We start from the raw sequence: 21,991 nt of genomic DNA on the forward strand, positions 1-21,991 counted from the left end.
CAGTGCTACCTGCCCCCAGTGCCACCTGCCCCCAGTGCCACTTGCCCCCAGTGCCACGTGTCGTCAGTGCCACGTGTCGTCAGTGCCACATAGTGCCATCTGTCATCAGTGCCACGTATCAGTGCCATTTGTCATCAGTGCCACCTGTCAGTGTCACGTGCCATCTGTTGTCAGTGTCGCGTGTCATCAATGCCACTTATCAGTGCCATCTGTCATCAGTGTCACGCGTCATCGGTGTCATGTATTAGTGCCATCTGTCATCGGTGGCACATATTAGTGCCACGTATTAGTGCCATCTGTCATCGGTGGCACATATTAGTGCCACGTGTCTTCAGTGCCACGTATTAGTGCCACGTGTCATCAGTGCCACGTATAAGTGCCACGCGTCATCAGTGCCACATATTAGTGCCATCTGTCATCAGTGCCACATATTAGTGCCATCTGTCATCAGTGCCACCTGTCATCAGTGCCACGTATAAGTGTCATCATTGCCACGTATCAGTGCCATCTGTCATCAGTGTCACGTGTCATTGTCCTGGTGCTTCAAAAGTGTAATAAATAGTCAACAAGTTAGATGTGTAATTTATGTTCCTAGAACACATGATGGCGCTACCTGCATGTTGGGCCTCTCTATGTGGCCAGGCTGTGAAAAAGTCACACACATGTGGTATTGTAATACTCAGGAGGAGTAGCAGAATTTTTTGGGGGGTGTCATTTGTGGTATACACATGCCACGTGAGAGAAAAAACCTATTACAATGACAATTTTGTGGAGAAAAAAAAAATGAAAAATCTTAATTTTGCAAAGAATTGTGGGAAAAAAATGACAACATCAAAAAGCTCACTACGCCTCTTACTAAATACCTTGGAATGTCTACTTTCCAAAAAGGGGTCATTTGGGGGGTATTTGTACTTTCCTGACTTGTTCGGGTCACAAGAAGCGAGATAGGCCACCAGTACATCAGGTGTGATCAATTTTGTGCGATTCGCACCACAGCTTGTAGAAGGTCTAACTTTCACAAAGACCAAATAATATCCACTAATTTGGGTTATTTTTACCAAAGACATGTAGCAGTATAAATTGTGACCAAAATTTATGAAGAAAAATTAATAATTTGCATAATTCTGTCACAGAAACAAAGAAATATGCGTTTTTTTTCTTTTTTCATTTATAGCGCAAAAAATAAAAACCCCAGAGGTGATCAAATACCACCAAAAGAAAGCTCTATTTGTGGGAAAAAAAGGACAAAAAATTCATTTGGGTACAGTGTTGCATGACTGAGTAATTGTCATTCAAATTGTGAGAGCACCGAAAGCTGAAAATTGGTCTGGGCAGAATGGTGTTTAAGTGCCCAGTAAGCAAGTGGTTAAAGGAGACTGTTGTTTATTTATGGACTTGAATATTTATATTGTTTTATTTATTTTCTTTTTGATGGATTGCAATATGTATATTTAATCTATAGAGGCCGGATTCATTCTGTTATGTTACAGCCGGCTCTGTAGTGCGTTTACTACTATATATATTTTTTTGTTTAATTCTAAAGTTTATTTCCATGTGATCAGGAGAGGGTACCCTCTTTTTGATCTAGGTATACTCTGTCTTTCTTTCTTGTATATCATTTGTTTATTATTAGGGTGGTTCACTTATATCACCTCTGGAGAGTGTTTACTTATTTGCACATTTATAAGACACACTTGGCACTTTATGATCAATTCACTGTTTTTTGGCTTTGCACTCAATTGAAGCAGTTGTGTTTCCGTGGAGGTTTTCAATTGACTCTGTAGTGCGTTTATTTTTTTATTTTTTTTGCATTTTCTCTGCACTTTATCAAAATAGTAATTTTTTAAGAGACTGTTTTTAGTTACTTACCTTTGTTCACTTGATTTTCATTTATTTGGATTCTATCACCTCTATGGTGTGTTTATTTTATTTAATTTAATGTAGCACTTTGCACTTTTTGATATTATTCAGTAGACATTTATATATATATTTTTATATTACACTATTGATTTATGTAACTAGGCATTATACTTATCACCCTCGGAGGGTTATTTAATATAGGGGCAGCGCAATACCATCATATCTTTAGTTTCATATTAAGTGGATACGGTGTGATCCATTCCGGTAGTAGCAGCAGCCCCTGACATTTGATAGATCACCAGTGGTAGCGCAGGAATAAAACACTATCATTTATACTTTGCACTACAAGTGCACTGCAAGTGCACTTGGAAGTGCAGCCGCTGTAAATCTGAGGGGATGATCTGAAATGAGGGGAAGCTCTGCTGATTTTATCATCCAATCACGTGCAAGCTAAAATTTTGTTTTTTAATTTTCCTTGCATGCCCCTGTAAGTGCACTTAGAAGTGCACTAGTAGTGTAAAGTGGATTTGCCTTTAGTAAATAACCCCCATTGTGTTTTTTTCAAAATGGTCGCTCTTTTTTTGGTTTATAGTGCAAAAAATAAAAACTGCAGAGGTGATCAAATACCACTAAAAGAAAGCTCTATTTGTGGGAAAAATGAACGTCAATTTTGTTTGGGTGCAACGTCGCAGGACTGCACAATTTTCAGTTAAAGCAATGCAGTGCCGAATTGCAAAAAGTGCTCTGGTCAAGAAGGGGGTAAAATCTTCCAGGGCTGAAGAGGTTAAAATCCATACCAGACCAGAGGGCCTGGTATGGATTTTGGGGGAGACCCCAAGCCTTTTTTTTTTTCTTGGCTTTGTTTTTTGGCATGGGTGCCCATTCAAAATCCTTACCAGACCCAAATGGCCTAGTATGGATTGGGGGGGCTACTCTGCTTTTTCTTTTTGTTTACATTCTGCTATTAGCAGAGATTTATTGCTGCCAGCAGGGATGACTTATTGTTGTTAGGATATCGTCGGGTGAGCAATCTGTCAATCAATCTTTTTTGAGCTTTAGGCGGCTTTAGGTGACTTGGAGTAGAAATGTGAGCCATTTCCACAAAGAATAGTTTTTTTTTCTCCTCCAGCATTTTGGAGCTTCGAGCTACAAAACGGTCAGGTGTGAATGGGGCTTTAGGAGTGACAGGGACCCCAACATTCTAATATAAGGCAGAATCTCCAGTGGGGGTCAAATTTGTTAAGCCTGATATACCACTTCAGATGTTTAGAGACATTCATGGTTTACTGTACTCATATCATTGCTGTGCTTCTTACAGGAGTCTCTGGAGACTGGAAAACCCATTTTACAGTGGCCCAGAGTGAGTATTTCGATAAAATTTATCAGGAGAAAATGAAAGACCTCAACATGTCTTTTTCCTGGGAACAATTCTGATTCAGTCACTGGCAAATGTAAATGATTATAATAACTAAAGATGTTAGACATACTTTACTTACAAATGTTACAAATGGTTGAATTTGTCAATATATGTTTTCTTTGTAAATTTTGCACTTTTTGATCTAAATTCGGTGCTGACATTTAATATAAATAAAGATCATCTTTCACCACAGCAAACCACTGTAGTCATTTTGTAACATAAGCTCTTCTTACAGTGAAAATGTCCCTATATTGTCTTTGTGTGTGTTGTTGTGGCTATTCGTTTGTCCTTCATAACTACAGCAGTGTGGCTGATCCATCATGTACCTGCCTATAATAAAACATGTCCCATGTATCCTTGTGGCTTACGCTATACAGATGGGTATGGGGGGGGGAGAGACCACTGCCCTGAGCGAAGTGTGGGTTGGCGCCAAAACACTGGAGCTGCACCCTTTGTCTCTGCCTCTGTGATGCTAAAGTCTGTCCAAAAGCAGAGCTGAGAACATACCCATACCTCCTGCCAGGGCAGGACTTAGGGTGGTGGGGGCCCCTGGGCTTGAGTCACTTTCGGGCCCTACCTTCTATATATTACCGTATTTATCAGTGTATAACATGCACCAGTGTATAACACGCACTCCAAGTTTAGGAGGGAAGTTTAAGGAAAAAACGTACATTTAAATGCCCATCAATGCAGCCTTATCAGTGTCCATCTGCAGCCTTGCCCATCCACCTACAGCCTTGTCCAGTGTCATTGCAGCCTTGTCAGTGTAGCCTTGTCATTTGCAGCCTTGCCCCAGTGTCATTTGCATGTCCTATGTATCTCGGCAGCTCTCGGATCCTCTTGGCAGCTGTCGGGTCCTCTCAGTGGCTCTCAGCAGCCCTCGGGTCCTCTCAGTGGCTCTCAGCAGCCCTCGGGTCCTCTCGGCAGCTCTCGGGTCCTCTCGAATCCTCTCGCAGTCCTGAGTGGAGCTGAGAGTAGCCAAGTGTACTCGACTCGGCTCACAGTCATGCCCAGTTCCTGTGTTATGTCCATCATAGGGCGGGACTGGGCATGACTGTGAGCGGAGTCGAGCCGAGTACACTCGGCTATGTATCTGGGCGGGGCCCAGAGTCCTGTGTATCTCGGCAGCTCTTGGGTCCTCTGGGCGGTGTAATGACATATTTGGGCGACTACTTAGATCTTGAATTTTAAAAGCAGCGGCAACCCTGCTCATCTCACAGGTTTGCTAATCTGCCAGAAGTTCGCTGCTTTTAAAATTCAACATCTAAGTAGTCAGACGGAGTTGTAAGTACTGTATTTCACTATATACTAACTTTAATGTTATAAATAAGTCTAAAATGCAAAACTCCGGTGGGGGTAACAACATGTCCGCTTTCCCCTTTCTTAGTGTATCCTTACTGTGGACGAGTGTGGAGTGTAGCAAGATGGTGGCGACGGAATGTCACTTCCGTAGCAAACTGCGATGGGTCACCGAATATTACTGCAGCTCTCCCGAGCAGAGCGGAGAGTAGCCGAGTGTACTCGGCTTGGCTCACAGTCACGCCCAGTCCCTGTGTTATGTCCATCATAGGGTGGGACTGGGCGTGACTGTGAGTGGAGCAAGCCGAGTACACTCTGCTATGTATCTCGGCGGGGTCCCCTATTGGGCGGGGCCCATGGGCTTGAGCCCAGTCAAGCCCAATGGTAAGTCCGGCCCTGCCTCCCGCCCCTTGCTGGAAAGGACACAAATAATTACCCGGGCACAGATCCCTGACAGGCTGGATCAGGCAGTGAGAGCTCCCGTAGAGGTGGGCAGAGCAGGCCGATCGCAGTACACTGCAGCCCTGATCCAGGACGGGCGCTACCACTAGGCAAACTAGGCAGCCGCCTAGGGTGCACTACCAGCTAGGGTGCAGCCACTGCATTTGTCCAGGTGCAGCTCCAGGCGTCTGTGAGCTCGGCTCTCCTCTCCTGATCGCTCGTCCCCGTTCAGAGCCGGTTGTCCCAGGAACACATCTGCTGCAGGTGTACTGTGCAGGCCAATCCTCCTTTGCTCCAGCCTTTCCTTCTGGTGTGGCATATATGTGAGTATAGCAGAGGGGCCGGGGGTCTGTTGAGATGGGAGCATTGAGAGAGGTTCAGCGACTGTTAGCTGACTCCCCGGCCAGCAGGGGGCACCATGGATTGGCTGGATGGAGCTGGCGGGCACTCCCCTAAATAATACTCTCCACCCGCTGCTGAGGAGAGCCCTGATGAGATGGACGATGAAGCCATGAGGAGATAAGGAAGAGGATGGGTTCTCCAATCTACATCAAGCTGTGTGTGGGGGGTGGGAGTAGTACAGGAACTAGGAGTCAGATCCCCCCTGCACAAGAACACCCCCACGCAAAAACATCCGCCCCTACCCGTCCTCCCGAGTCCCGGCTCCTGCGGCCTTCTCCCGCTCAAATACAACCTCCTGTGTGCACACACGGCGTCCACGGCCGCATCCGCCACCCACAGCCACTAAGCTGCTTGACCAGTGGCAGAGTGATCTGCAGCCTTGTGTGCTGTGCCGGGGTCTTCAGACATCGGGAAATCCTGACCACTGCTTCACCATGCAGCGTGACATGCCACCCAGACTCAGGTAGGACACCATTGTAATGCTGTGTTTGGAGGACTGGTGGCAGTCAACTATGCTGGGACTTTTAGTGCACTCTGTGGGGGGGGGAGCTGAGATATGGCAGCCTCCTATGCTGGGACTTTTAGTGCCCTCTGTGGGTGTTTGAGATATGGCAGCCTCCTATGCTGGGACTTGTAGTGCGATAGAATCCTCAGTCCCACAGAGGGCACTACATGTCCCAGCAGAGTGGGCTGCCATTCTTCAGTCCCCTGCAGAGTGGGCTGCCATTTTTCAGTCTCCTGTAGTCTAGGGCTCTACAAGTCCTTACAAAACAGGAGAATGAGCTGGGGGGGGGGGGGGGGTTGTACTGGGAGGGGAGAGAAGGAGGCACTGTTTTGAAAGGAGGCAGGATTTTTTTCTGATAGTGAGGATTTATGGTGAGAGGATTTGTGATGAGAGGGGGAATTTATTATGCTGGGAGGCGAAGATGGGGGAGGATTTTTGCTGGGAGGGGGAGATGGGGAGGATCTTTGCTGGGAGGGGGAGATTGGGGAGGATTTTTACAGGGAAGGGGGATTTGTACTGGAAGGGGTTATATGAGGGTGAGGAATTGTGCTGAAGGAGGTATTTTTCATGCTGGGGGAGATGGATGGGGAGGGGGTCTGGAAGGGGTGTGGTTTACAGGTGATAGGACAGGTCTTAAATGGAAAGGGGGTGGCCTTAACAGGAAGGGTGGGTCATATTTAAATTAAGGGGGTGCAAGAATTTAGTCAGGCCTAGAGCAGCACAAAACCTAAATACACCACTGGGTAGGTGTTAGGGTCGGTCACATGTGTTACAAGGGCAGAGCAAAGTGGGTGGAGTCAGGGGCAGAGCCAATGGGAGGCTGAAAAATTAGGTTTCGCCTAGGGAGTTTGTGACAGACTCACCCGGGACAGTGGCTTTTGGAGGGGACTAAATGCGGGCCTCCTGTTTACCAATTATGGGCCCTGGCATTTGGGGGAACAGAAAAGGAAGCAGCCAGCTCACCTCCCCAATGGCAACTACACAGTTTGGGAGTGGAGGAATCCAGCCTTCTGCCCCAACGGTTAGCTGAAGCGGATGATGCAGAGTCCCTAGCAGAAGTGCTGGCAACAGGGCGGAGTGCTACCAAAACTCTGCCCAGCACCAGCAACAACTGTGGAGTTCCAGGGAGCTGGGGCAGTCGGCCCACCTTCCCAGCAACAAGCAGGTGTAGTGAAGCTTCTACTCCCAGCTGAATTGCCGACAACAGGGCAGCGTGCCGCTGGCCTCTACCTAGCACCTACAGTTTCTTCTCAGCTTCAGGGAACTGGGGCAGTGGGCCCCTCTGCCCAGCAACAGACCAAGCCATGGAATGGTAAACACCACCCATCTGAAACGCTGACAGTCGGACAGAGAGTCAATGCCCCTCACCTACTGGGGTCAACTATTCCCTGCATGCAGCCAACAAAGGAGATCATGAGGACAGACTATGTGAGTTCACTCTGCCTGGCTAACACATGTCCGCCACATTCTCACCCTAAGCCTCGGAACTGCCACAGGTGTGGGGCAGAGGTCTTGGACCCTCTGTCTGGTGACCAGCACTTCAGCTGGGGAAGTTCCTTGCAACTCCAGAGATACTACTGTTGGTGCTGGGCAGAGCACAGTGAAGTTTGGCCCTGATACCAGCTCTTCTGCTGGAGGCTGATCAGGTTGTTCTTCCTCAGCAGAAAAGTCTATCAAACCCCCTGTCTCTGCAACTGGTGTCTCGGGATAGAGGTTCACCGGCTCCTGTCCGTGGAACCCAGAAGATGCTGCTATCGGTGCTGGGCAGAGGTTAGCAAGTTGCTGGACAGAAACAAGAAGGAGAGAGGACGGCGCCCTCCAATTGCAGCATGGGTTATACATCAATTTATTTATAAGGGGTTAAAAACACTCAAATTTGAGTAGATAATAACCAGCATTGTAACATTAGTGTCCATTCATCCGCGTGTATCCCGGGTGGTGGAGATGTCACGGGCCGATGGAGAGGGTCTTTTATCTTAGGTCCTAAGGCTCCCTGGAGGTGCTGTAGGTGCTCAGCGCTTCCAGGTGGTAGGGACGCAGGGGGAGCACGCTCTGTGATGTTCCACACTGTGCTGATGTTTTCTCTTCTGGGAGCATGGTCAGGCGGGCGGTGCTTCGCATTTGGAGCATGCATGCTTCTTCATCAGGCTGTGCTGGTGGCCATATTGGAAGAGGGAATATATACCATTGACAAGGGGGGGGGGGGGGTCGGAACATGATTGGGGAATGGGCTGAACTAGTGCGGCATGTTTATAACCATGGAGATTGAGTAAACACGGTACAGGAAAGGTGTATGTGTGGCTTGGAGGGGAGTATGGCGGTGATGACAGAACCGAGGGACGTGAAAAGGGTGTACTAATGAGAATGTGTAAATGGTGGGAATAAATGGTATAAGAGGAAGTAGATATATGGAGAGAGGTAATGGTGGAAAAAGTTTATATGTGTAAAAACTAGAAGATGAACATTTTGTAATATTAAATATTGTGTTTGTATTAAAAAAAAGTGGGCAAGATGTGGAAACGGATTGTGTAAATGGATATAAAAGAAAATAATAAAAATACACATAAAAATGTAATAAAGATATATATAAAGAATAATAGTAAAAAATAATAATGGATAAACTGTATATATGAAATGTATAACAAGTATATAAAAATAAAAAAATTATATATAAAAATATATAAATATATAAGAAAGGAATTGATATGATGGAGGTAGATGCTGAGATGATTCATGAAATGATGTAAATTGATAGGATGAGACATATCCAAACTGGCAAGGGCGGGAAGGGGGAAGTGAGAGAGAAAGGGTTGGGAAAAAAGGGGGATAGGGGAGGGGGAATGGGGCAGAGGTATGTAGTGTATAGTAAGGATATAACTAATGCTGGACAGGCATATTCCTCCATCCAAGATCATCCCATGCAGAAACAGGATCATCAAGGTCAGTCAGCACTTGCTGCATCTGCCATAAGACCTCCGCATCCATAGCTGCGGGGGGCAGGTTGGCAAAGCACATTGTTACTCTTCAGCCAGGATTTCAGAGAACTATTATTTCCTGATACCCAGGCAAAGGGAGCCCAGCCCTGGCACTGAGCAGAGTCTAGTAGCCGTCTGTAGGCGATCTCCAACTCCCATTCCTGAACGGCCAGAAAATCTATATCTTCCAATGCTCAGTGCACTTCTGAGACGTTCAGTAGCCCTTCTTGGAAATCCATGATTTCATCCAACCGCCACTCCAAATCACTCCCAAAGTTAGGGTCCCCTGTCAGCTTCACATACAATAGGCCCAGGCTGCCGTAGCCAAAGCCTTCCATTGGGTTCTCATCTGCTATCCAAGGGCATGCTTGGGATACATACCACCGGAGGGCTCTGTAGCTCTGATCCAGCCACATCTCTGCCCAGACCAGCCTGCTTAATTCAGCTGCTTTCTCCCAAAAGCAGCACCCGCAATCCATACTGCTACCAGTACTAGGAATGAGCTTCGAGTTCGAGTCAAACTCATGTTCGACTCGAACATTGCTTGGTCGCCTGTTCGGTGAACAGTGAACAATTTGGGGTGTTTGCGGCAAATTCGAAAAGCCACGTAACACTCTGTACAAGTCTATGGGAGAAATCTAAAGTGCTAATTTTAAAGGCTAATATGCAAGTTACTGTCCTAAAAAGTGTTTGGGGACAGGTATCAATGCAATTTTTTTTTTAAAAAACTGAAGTTTTTTCGGGAGCAGTGATTTTAATAATGCTTAAAGTGAAACAATAAAAGTGTAATATTCCTTTAAATTCCCTACTTGGGGGGTGTCTATAGTATGCCTGTAAAGGAGCGCATGTTCCCCATGCTTAGAACTGTCCCTGCACAAAATGTCATTTCTGCAGGAAAAAAAGTCATTTAAAATCACTTGCGTCTTTAATGAATTATCGGCTCCCGTAATACAGAGAACACTCATTGAAAGTCATTGAGCCTTCAGGTCTGGTATGGATATTAAGGGGAACCCCGCATCAAATAAAATAAAAAATGACGTGGGGTTCCCCCTAAATATCTATACCAGACCCTTTATCCGAGCACGCAACCTGTCAGGCCGCAGGAAAACGGAAACCTGCGTTACATCAGAGGGGGCGGGGTCAACCATACGTCATTGGAGAAGCCAGGCTTCCCCACTTGCATCAGAGGGGGCAGCGTCAGGTGACGGGTGGCCCCACCTTCCTCATATAAGAAATGTCAGGCTGCCGGATCCCGCAGTGTCTTCGCCAATGGAGACAGAGGAGGATGGATGGAATGCGCTGCGCTGGACTGGAGGGAGAGATCACCCGTCGCTGGATCAGATCAACCATCGCTGGACCCCGGAAGATGATCATCTGTCGCTGGATAGCAAGAGTGGATTACCACCGCTGGAATCTTTTTTATTTTTTTTTTATTTTTAATAAAGGACTTTTTCAAAAGTGTGTTTGTCTTATTTAACTATTTTTTATACACTTTCTTTGTGAAATGGTAGGGGTACTTTTGCACCACCTTACCATTTCAAACAGGGGGGGCCGGGATCTGGGGGTCCCCTTGTTAAAGGGGGCTTCCAGATTCTGATAAGCCCCCCCGCCGGCAGACTCCCACAACCACCTGCCAGGGTTGTAGGGATGAGGCCCTTCACCTCATCAACATAGGGACATGGTGCTTTGGGGGGGACCGTAAAGTTGCGTGCTCGTAAAAGGGTCTGGTATGGATTTTTAGGGGGAGCCCCACGTAATTTTTTTTTTTGATGCAGGGTTCCCGTTAATATCCATACCAGACCTGAAGGGTCTGGTATGGATATTTAGGGGGAACCCCACGTCATTTAAAAAAAAAAAAATTGAAGCGGGGTTCCCCTTAATATCCATACCAGACATGAAGGGCGTGGTAATTGAATTTGGGGGAACCCCATGCTTTTTGTTTTTTATCAATGACTTTCAATAAGTGTTCTCTGTATTACGGGAGCCCACAATTCATTATAGCCACAAGTGATTTTAAATGACTTTTTTTCCTGCAGAAATGACACTTTGTGCAGGGACAGTTCTAAGCACGATAAACATGCACCCCTTCACAGGCATACTATACACATCCCCCAGGTACAACATTTAAAGGAATATTACACTTTTATTGTTTCACTTTAATCGTTATTAAAATCAATGCTCCTGAAAAAACGGCTGTTTTTAAAACCTTTTTTTGCATTGATACATGTCCCCTGGGGCAGGATCCGGGTCCCCAAACACTTTTTAGGACGGTAACTTGCATATTAGCCTTTAAAATTAGCACTTTAGATTTTGAATGTTCAAGTCCCATAGACTTTAATAGAGTTCTAAAGTTCACACGAAGTTTAGGTCCGTTCACAGGTTTTGGTGCGAACCGAAGCGGGGGGTGTTCGGTTCATCCTTAACCAGTACCTTTCCTGGATGGAGTGGAGAACATTTCCCTGGCGTCGCTGCTCAGGGGCTAGCACTTCCTTCCAGAGTTTGCAGTGGATAGAATCAAACCATCCCAGCAGGACCTGCTTTGGTCCTCTGTGCTGTATCTGCATCTCTCCCAATCTCCTTCTGAATTCCTCTTCCATGGCGGCTGGTATCTGTACCTCTCCTATCCTCTCCCGCTATCCGGACCTTGGATCCGAGTGTAAGTTTTGATGTCCCAGACTGCAGGAAGCATCCCACTGCTGCCACCAATGCCTACAAAAGCCTCTGTCCCCGGTGAGTTTGTAACAGTGTCAAAAATCCTTGCACCAGCCCTGCGCCGATCACAGCTTTCTGCCCAGCAGACATCGGAGCATTCCTCTTTCCTCAGGCAGACTGAAGATTGTGCAATGCTGTGTTGTAATCCTGCGCTGACCCGTGCACTGCAGGTTTATTAAGAAAAAGTAAAATGTTGAATGGTTAGAAATATAGTGGGACTCTTCAGGCTTTAAATCAGGGGTATGCAACCTTTTGAGCACAGTGTGCTGAATTTTTTTTTCAAAGAAATTATGCGTGACGATTTTATAACAAAAAAATAGGATTTTTATATACAGCTTACCTGTAAAATCCTTTTCTTGAGAGTACATCACGGGACACAGGAGCTTCATTACATAGTGGGTTATATAGGCACCTCTGGTGATTGGACACTGGTTAACCCCAATTAAGGAAAATTCCTCCCCTATATAACCCCTCCCATATGGGAGGCACCTCAGTTTTGTAGCAAAGCAATAGGAAACCACATAAAACCCAAGAGGGGTGGGAACCCTGTGTCCCGTGATGTACTCTCAAGAAAAGGATTTTACATCCTATTTTCTTGATCATACATCACGGGATACAGGAGCTTCATTACATAGTGGGATGTCCCAAAGCAATGCTTAGATTGAGGGGAGGGAGACACAGATCATAATTATAGACCGCCATGGGCCGGAGGACCTAAACTGCAGCCTGCAGTACACTGCACCCAAAGGCGATATCCTCTTGCCCTCTGACATCCACCTGATAGAATCTGGTGAATGTGTGGACTGTTGACCAAGTTGCAGCCTTACAGATCTGAGCCAGGGAGGCCTGGTGATGCACTGCCCAAGAAGCACTTACAGCCCTAGTTGAGTGCGATTTCACTTGAAAAGGAGGGATCTTCCCTTTAACACTATAGGCCTGAGAAAAAACCTGTCTAATGCCGCGTACACACGATCAAACAATCGGGTGGAAAAGTCCGGCAAACTCAAGTCCACCGGACAATCCCCCCTCGTGTAGCCTCCGGCATACTTTTTTGACCCGAAAGTACGGCGGACTTAGAAAGTAGTTTTGCACTCCAATCTTCCCGCCGGACTCGCATTTCGGTGGACAATCCGGCTGTGTGTATGCCAGTCCGCCCTACTTTTGAAATGAACGGACTTTTCCCGCCCGGAGAAAAGTCCGCTCATTCGAGCGGGTCTCCAGGTAGGCGGGGCCCGCGAAGGAGACGTTGCAGGCCCCGCCACCTGGTATGGACTTAAAGGGGAACCCCAACGCCGAAAAAAAATTGGCGTGGGGGTCCCCCCAGGTCCACATCAGACCCTTGTCCGAGCACGCTACCCGGCCGGCCAGGAAAGGGGGGGACGAGCGAGCGCCCCCCCCCCCCTCCAAGCTGTACCAGGCTGCGTGCCCTCAACTTGGGGGGTGCCTTAGGGAAGAGAGGGCCGCGCGTCCCCCACACCCCAAAGCACCTTATCCCCATGTTGATGAGAACAAGGGCCTCTTCCCGACAACTCTGCCCATTGGTTGTCAGGGTCTGCGGGCGGGGGACTTATCGGAATCCGGGAGCCCCTTTAATAAGGGGGCCCCCGGATACCGGTCCCCCACCCTATGTGAATGAGTATGGGGTACAATGTACCCCTACCCATTCACCTGTGAAAAAAGTAAAAAATAAAAACACAACACAGGGTAAAAATAGTTTATTGCACAGCTCTGGCTTCTGTTGCCTCTGTCGCCGCCGCCTTCCGTTCTTCTCCTTCTTCTCCTGGAGATGTTGACTCGACGCTCTCTCCGGCCGCAATGCCAGGGATGCGCTGCGCGGCAACTTATATAGGGACAAGGGGCGGGGTCATCGGTTGATGTCTCATGGGTTGATGTCACATGGGTTGATGTCACATGGCGACAGTCTCAGCATCCTCCAGGACTTTGACATCCTAAGGGGACGGGGTCACCATGTGACATCAACCCATGTGACATCAACCGATGACCCCGCCCCTTGTCCCTATATAAGTCGCCGCGCAGCGCATCCCTGGCATTGCGGCTGGAGAGAGCGTTGAGTCAACATCTCCAGGAGAAGAAGAAGAAGGAGAAGAACGGAAGGTGGCGGCGGCGACAGAGGCGACAGAAGACCGGGCCACCGCCTGTAAAAGAGCTATAAGAAGGCGCGATGACCCGGCAGAAGAACCGAAGAGGGGGACAAGACCCCTGAAGTCAGAAGAAGAGGCGGCGGCGAGGAAGAAAGCCGGGCTCCTCCGCTAGCAAAAGAGCTAGAAGAAGATAGCGGAGGAGTCCGGCGAGAAGACCCCCGAAGACGGAAGACCCTCGGAGCTGTGCAATAAACTATTTTTACCCTGTGTTGTGTTTTTTTTTGTACTTTTTTCACAGGTGAATGGGTAGGGGTACATTGTACCCCATACTCATTCACATAGGGTGGGGGGCCGGTATCCGGGGGCCCCCTTATTAAAGGGGGCTCCCGGATTCCGATAAGCCCCCCGCCCGCAGACCCCGACAACCAAGGGCCAGGGTTGTCGGGAAGAGGCCCTTGTCCTCATCAACATGGGGACAAGGTGCTTTGGGGTGGGGGGGCCGCGCGACCCCCCTTCCCCAAGGCACCCCCCATGTTGAGGGCACGCGGCCTGGTACGGCTCGGAGGGGGGGGGGGGCGCTCGCTCGTCCCCCCCTTTCCTGGCCGGCCGGGTAGCGTGCTCGGACAATGGTCTGATGTGGACCTGGGGGGACCCCCCCGCCGATTTTCTCGGCGTTGGGGGTCCCCTTTATGTCCATACCAGGTGGCGGGGCCTGCAACGCCTCCTTCGCGGGCCCCGCCTACCTGGAGACACGTTTGAAATGAGCGGACTTTCCTCCGCGTGTGTGGGCGAGTCCGTTCATTTCAAAAGTAGGGCGGATAGTACGGCAGGCTTAGTGCGCCGTATTAGTCTGCGGAAAAAGTGCCGTGTGTGGGCAAGTAGCTCGTTCTGAAAGTCTGACGGACAGTCTGGCGGGAAGTCCGCCAGACTAAGTCCGTCGGATAGTCAGCTACGTGTGTACGCGGCATAATTCACCTTGAGAGAGTGGATTTTGATGCCGCCTGGCACTTCCTAGGGCCTTCCGGCAAAATAAATAAGCAATCAGTTTTCCTTATCTGAGCAGTTGCCTGAAGATAGATACTGATTGCCCTAACCACATCTAAAGTGTGCAAAGATTCTTCTTCTGTGGACTGTGGGTCTGGAAAAAAGGATGGTAGGATTACATCTTGATTCAAATGGAATCCTGAAACCACCTTAGGCAGAAAGGACCTGTTTGGACGCATTACCACCCGGTCCTTATGAATAATTAGATATGGCTCTTTGCTGGAGAGAGCTGCTAGTTTTGACACTCTTCAAGCCGTGGATATGGCTACCAAGAAAACCAATTTTTTAGTCAAAAGAACTAAAGAAGCCTGATGCAAAGGTTCAAAAGGTTGCCCCTGCAAAGCAGAGAGAACCAAATTCAGATCCCATGGGCATACCGGAGGTTTGACTGGCGACCTTATCCGCATAGCCACCTGGATGAAAGCCTGCACCAGGGAATGCGATGCAAGTGGCTTCTGAAAAAACACTGACAAGGCCGAAATTTGCACCTTGATAGTGCTTACGGCCAAATTCATTTCTAGGCCTGACTGGAGGAAGGCCAAGATTCTGCTAATGACATACTTTCTAGGATGTCATTCCCTGAGTTCACACCAGGAAACATATGCCCTCCAGATTCTGTAGTAAATAAGCCTGGAGGCTGGCTTTTTGGCATTGACCAGAGTAGAAAGCCCACGGTCTCTCAGAATGTGGGTCTCAGCAGCAAAACCGTCAAATTCAGACTGTGTAAAGCAGGATGGTAAATTGGACCCTGTGAGAGCAGATCTGGCTGGAGAGGGAGGATCCACGGCCTGCCTACTGCCAACTTCATGATCTCTGCGTACCACGGTCGCCTGGGCCAAGCCAGGGCTACCAAAAGAACTGACTTTGTCTCCCTCTTGACTCTTCCCAGGAACCGCGACAGAAGCGGGCACAGGGGGAAGGCATAAATCAAATTGTACTGATCCCAGGGAACTGTCAGAGCATCCAACCCCTGAGCGAGTGTATCTCTTGTCCTTGACATGAATTTGTCCAGTTTTCTGTTGAACCTGGACGCAAACAAATCTACGCCTGGAGTACCCCACTTGCGACATATGTTCCAAAACACGTCGGGATGCAGAGCCCATTCTCCTGGGCACAACTGCTGGTGGCTCAGAAAATCCGCCTGCCAATTTTCCACTCCTGGAATGAAGACTGCAGAAAGGCATGGAACATGCCTTTCTGCCCAGACAAGTATGCAATTCACCTCTTTTTGCGCAACCAGACTCCTGGTACCGCCCTGGTGATTGATATAGGCCACCGCTGTAGCATTGTCAGACTGAACCTGAACAGGGAGACCCCGTAGTCTGAAAGACCAGTTTATGAGAGCCATATAAACTGCCCGGATCTCCAAGACATTTATGGGCAATAGCTTTTCGATCGCAGACCATTTCCCCTGCGAGCATGTCTCCTCCAACACTGCTCCCCAGCCTGTCATGCTGGCATCTGTCGTAATAATCTTCCATGAAAGAGGAAGAAAAGTTTTGCCTTTCAGCAAATTCTCGGTTTGTAACCACCAGACGAGGCCCTTGCGTGTCCCTGGGGATAGACGCATAGGAAGATCCAAGGACTGGGGCTTCCTGTTCCAAGCCGCAAGGATGCATCTTTGCAGAGGCCTTGAGTGGAACTGGGCGAATGGAACGGCCTCGAAGGAGGCGACCATTTTCCCTAACAGTCTCATGCACAACCGAATGGGGGAAGATCTTCTGCCCAGAATTAGGCGCACCAGATCCCCAATGGCCAAGGCTTTTGGCCTTGGTAGAAACACCTTGCCCTGAGTGGTGTCAATAACCATACCCAGGTATTCCAACCTGGTAGCAGGCTGTAGGGACGACTTTTCTAGGTTTATAATCCAACCTAGGCGTTCCAGATGTTCTAGCATTCTGGTAACACTGTGGTTCAGGAGCGCTACTGTTTTCTCTATGAGAAGCAAATCGTCTAGATATATACCCTGAGCTCTTAGGTTTGCCAAAAGAGGGTCCAGAATCATTGTGAAGACCAGGGCCGCTGATAAGGCAGTATAGCCAGCCCTCCAGTAGGGGGCCCAAGTCTCATCAGTCCAAAAGGGGGCCCGGACAACTGCAGGAGAGGAGAGCTGGCTGTTCTGCCTTGTGACTCCTGTGCTTTATCCCTATGTTCTACTTACTTGCCTTCCCTTTGTTTAGCAAGCTGTCCCATGCTGGCTTTATTCTCGGGCTGCATCCTGATTTTAGAGCAGCAGGGACAGCTACACACTGTCTCTCTCTGCTTCTGCCTTGAAATCATTACACTGCTGGTGTTCTGTGGGTCCTTAAACTCCCCCTCCCCTCCCCCTTTGCAGCGTTATCTTGCAAAGAAGAAAGATTGAAGGTAAGAAGTTCTCTGCCTGTTCCTCCCTGATGAGTCCTGAGCTCTGCTCTCCTGACCTCTACTCCATGCTCTGTGTGAATTGTGGCTGTAGGGTTTGAATGTTTTAGTGCTTCTAATGGAAAGGGGTGACTGAGGAAGGGGGGGGGGGTGAAGTTGCAGAAAGTTCAGAATTCCAGCATACAAACATCTCCACCAGCCACAATGCACCAGCTATTTCTATATGCCACTCCTTTTTTTTTTTTTTATTCTTTATTTTCAGATTTTTCAAAGTATACAAACATAAACTATTCAACGTAATAATAAGTACAACAACATTTCTTTAAGAATGATCTCCCTTATCCCTCCCTCCCCACCCCTCTCACTCGGTCCCTTCCCCGGGCCTTTTCCATTTTTTCCCTCTCTGTCTTGTTTTTCCCTCTTTCTGCTTTTTCCCTTCTTCTTTACTAACAGTCAAGCAGCTTTAAATAACCTTCAGTTTTTCCAAATTGTATCCACGGTCGCCATTTATATTGATATCTCCCTTCTAGGTTATCCAGTTTATAGATTGTCTCTTCAATATTTCGTATCCTTTCTAACCTTTCTACCCACTCCTTCATCGAGGGAGGGTCGGGTTTCCTCCATCTACGCGGGATCAGTGCCTTAGCGGAGTTCAATAGACCAGGAACCAGGGAGTACCCATACTCTCTCTCTCCTTTTTCCGAGTCGTGGAATAAGCAAACCCATGGGTCTCTTCTAATCCCTTCCCCTGTTATTTCCAAGATAGCTTTTATAATTTTCTCCCAAAATATCTGTATCTTAGGGCACTCCCACCATATATGGGCGAAGGTCCCCACCGCTGAGCAGCCTCTCCAGCATGTTGCGGGGGTCTCGCTACTAATTTTATTTCCTTGCTGTGGAGTTATATACCACCTTGTTAAAAGTTTATATGACATCTCTCTAGTTTGAAGGTCTTTGGCCACCGAGTACGTTCGTCTAATAATCCTGTTTCTATGGAGATCATTATTCAGCGGTCCCAGTTCATTTTCCCACTTCTCCATATAGGGGGGGTATTTTTGCTCTTCTACCTCTATTAAGATGTCATATATTTTTGAGATCCTTTTTACAACGCATTGAGGGTTCCCTATCAGCTTCTCCAGAGGTCTAAGTTGCTCCTGTCCTCGTAGTGGTTGTGTTAAAGACTGAATAAAATAATATAATTGTGAATATCTCCACTTATCTAAAGGCTTGTGCCCCCACTTTTCTATTAATTCCTCATATGTGCATACCCTATTCCCTTCCATAACCTCTTGTAATTTAATTTTATCTTTCTTGGCCCATCTGCTATAATATACATATTCCTCTTGCCCTGGTAAAAAAAATTTAGTGTCTAGTAATGGCATAAATGGTGAGTTGTGTTCCCACTTGTGTCTCTCATTTATTGTGTCCCATATTCGCAGTGACCCTTTTGTCAATAAATTTGTGCTAATCCCTAATTCTCTATATTTTGCGGGTATCCATATTATCTCCCCTAATTCCCTTCTGCTTAACTTCATTTCTAATTCCACCCAATCCTTCCCCTTTTTGTTGTGTGTCCAGTCTGTGATTCGTGAGATTGCTATGGCCTCGTAGTACTTTTTGAAATCGGGCATTGCTAATCCTCCTCTGACTTTACTTCTTATCAAAGTATTAAGGGCCACCCTCGCCGCTTTTTTTTTCCATAGGAAGTCTGGCCGGGGGAGGAGGAGCCATGACGTAGGAGATAGGCGTCCGTCCGTCCGAACGCCCGTCCGAGCCTCCCGAGGTCCCTGCTCTGTCTCCCTCCGCCACGCATCTCCCCATGACTCCATAGCCTGAGGCCGTGTGCTCCCGTGACGCCGCTCCGAAGCGGCCTGACTCTTCGGCTCCGAGGACCAGGAACCACCCCCGCCAAACTCAGCAGCAGCCCACGCCAGCGGAGGGGCTGCCCAAGAACACAGCAGTGGAGTTCTTCAAGTCGCTGCTACGGCGGGACGGGACCCGGACTGCATACCCCTGAAACGGAGGCGAGGATCCCTGCTGTAATCCACCGGAGCACAAGAAGAGGCTGACAGAAGGGCTACACAGACGACAGAGCGGTAAGACAAGCAGCAGGAGGGGGAAGCAAGGGGAGTCTCTGCTGAGTTTCTGCTGGATTGGTGAGAGGTGAGAGGCATGGACACGGACGCTATGCTAGAGAAGGGGAGATACCCCTAGGTAAATTGGAGCCTATCCTTCCCTACCTCCTTTTGCCTTAAGGAATAACTTGATCTGACAGAGCAATATATGGAATGGCTGCTTGAGCTGGTTCTACATTTTTACTGTTGAAATAACTCAATTATAGGAATTATCTGCTACCAGGGGAGGGAAAAGGAAAGAATAGTGTTAACTAAAGGGAGTTTTCCCAGAAACCCTCCCCCCCTGGCTATAGGGGACAGCTTCTTTTGTATACAATCACCCATACAAAATCTGCAAGAGGAAATCTGTTATGTTACCAACAATAGTCGCTGTAGGAGTTTAAATGCTGCTGTAAGAGACCCTACTGCTGACAAGCTGATTTACACTCTCCTGACTTTTTTTTATGGGAAACATACTTTATGGTTTAAAGAATGTATAATATGAGTGTATCCTATAGTCTGCTAATTAATACTAGTAGCCCAATATAGAGAGGAGGAAGTAGCGGATCAGAAGGGAGAAGGAAGAAGAGAAAAGAAAAAAACTTTCCTCTCTTTTTTTTTTTTTTTTTCCGGGTATCTCGAATTGAACAACACCTGAGACATCATGATAGAGGATTCATCGGTTATTGTATAACCCTTTGTTTTTTTTTCTTTTTTTCTGTTTTTTTTTTGTTGGACATTTTGGACATTTGGGTTGATAAAATTCAATTGGTACTGACCACCACCAAATGTAATAACATAATAACACTGTGATTGTTGTTTTTGTGGTAGGGGTTTTTTTTTATTTTTTTATTTATTTTTTTTTTTTTTGGGGGAGCTATCTAAAGTGGCTGTAAAGATTCAGGCCGATATTCTTGATAGGAGGAAGGGAATCAAATTTTGATAGGGCTGCCAGGATGAGAGGGAAAGCAGGCAAGACAAATAAACAAGTAACCCCCGCCGCAAGCCCGGTCGGAATTCAAAAATATATGGCCGTGAACACTAGCATAAGAGCAGAAGAAGAGTCTGGTAGCCCCAGGATGGAAAAACTGCTCCGCCCGGGCCCAAGCAGACAGAGGGGAGAAGATAGCAGAGGGACAAAAAACCCGGTCGTTAAGGCAACTGAACTTAAAAAAAAAAATAGCGCGAACTTACACAGTGGGGATAGCAGCCAGAATGAAGCTCAAGGAAGGGAGGGACTAGAACATCTAGAGGCAGGAGAAAGGAGTCTGGATGGACAAAGGGAATCCGACCAGCCCCCACAGATTAGGGAGATGCTCTCAGAGATGTTCATGAGAATGGAGATCTCTCTAAGGGCAGATATTGCAACTATAAGGGAGGACATAGGTTTGGTCTTGGGGAGAGTAGAGGAGGTGGAAAACAAAGTAGAGGCCCAGGAGCACAGAATAGATGGAATCTTAGAGCAGGTAACAGCCCTCCGTAGGGGAAATAGAACAATTAGATACAAATTAGAAGACCAGGAGAATAGAAGCAGAAGGAAGAACATACGAATAAAAGATCTCCCTGAGACAATTAGCGCATCTGCCCTTGGAGAGATAGCCCAACAGATTCTCAATCTCTTATTAGATAGAGAAGCTAAAACCCCACTGAAGCTAGATAGAATACACAGGATGACACGACCTTTTGGAGTTAGATCAGAAGCCCCACGAGATGTCATAGCGAGATTTCACCATGTAGCAGAAAAAATGCAGGTAATGAGAAAAGTTAGAACACAGCCAGGGGTGTTCTACGGAGACGTGGAATTGCAGATTTACTCCGACTTAGCGGGGGAGACGCTTGGAAGAAGGAGACGGTTGAAACCGCTAACGGAACTATTGAGAGCAGCCGACATCCCATATCAGTGGGGATTTCCGGCGTGCCTCATAGGGAAGAAAGACGGACGATCTGCGGTTCTACGTTTCCCGGAGGACCTACAAGAATTTTGTGAACAGTTAGGGATACATCCTGCTCCACAGATAGAATGGGACACTGAAGAGGTTCTAGGGGGTGAGAGGAGTAGGACCCAAAGGACTATTAGACAGGATAGGCCGAGCGATTGGAGTCGAAAGAATCCAATTACCTGAAGCTGAGATAAATTTGAACAGGGGACTAAGAGGAGGAGGGAGGAGGGGAGGAAAGGGGGGAGGCTTGGGGGAGTTTCGGACGGACATGGGGGGCGAACCCCAGGGATACTATGGGGGAGAGGAGACCACCGACACTGGCCTACCAGTCCCATAGGTTTAACATGAAAAGGGGAGTCCTACCCAGTCTCACGAGACGTTTTGTTATAGGACAAGGGGAGGGAGGGGGGAGGGAGGGAGGTTTCGGTTTTTTGGGGTTTTTTTATGGGCTCTCACTCGGTCCTTCTACAGGGGTAGCAGGTATGGTCACCAACGGGTTCACTAGACGCTCCAAAAAGAGAGGGAGAATGCCCCTTGGAAGAGAGGTATGGGGATAGTTAACGTTATTACTTATAATGTAAGGGGCTTAAATACAAAAATGAAAAGACATAGAATAAACGATGAGCTGCAGCATATGGAGGCAAATATAGCATGTCTCCAGGAGACGCACTTAACATGCACTTCAGGGGTCAGACTGAATTCGATTGATTTCCCGGTATGGATTTATGGGGATTCCCCATCCTCGTACTCCAGAGGGGTTGCAATAGGTTTCAGTAAAACAACGAGGTTTAATTTAGAGGAGCGACTGGTGGACCCGGA

The 21,991-nt window shown here is 47.6% G+C and overlaps 1 protein-coding gene across 1 annotated transcript in view; it reads left to right on the forward strand.

Annotated features, from left to right (window-relative positions):
* The window catches only part of LOC143934094 (sulfotransferase 2B1-like), a 179,119-nt gene extending 175,645 nt beyond the window's left edge, over nt 1–3,474 (forward strand). Inside the window, exon 7 of the mRNA XM_077457407.1 lies at nt 3,179–3,474. Coding sequence (XP_077313533.1) covers nt 3,179–3,294 — 116 coding nt within the window. The 3' untranslated portion in view covers nt 3,295–3,474. The remainder of the gene's footprint in view (nt 1–3,178) is intronic.
* Nucleotides 3,475–21,991: the final 18,517 nt, after the last annotated feature.

This window comes from Lithobates pipiens, unplaced genomic scaffold (assembly GCF_037356315.1).
Source record: "Lithobates pipiens isolate NorthernLeopardFrog02 unplaced genomic scaffold, aLitPip1_a1.2 Scaffold_27, whole genome shotgun sequence".
Taxonomy (NCBI): domain Eukaryota; kingdom Metazoa; phylum Chordata; class Amphibia; order Anura; family Ranidae; genus Lithobates; species Lithobates pipiens.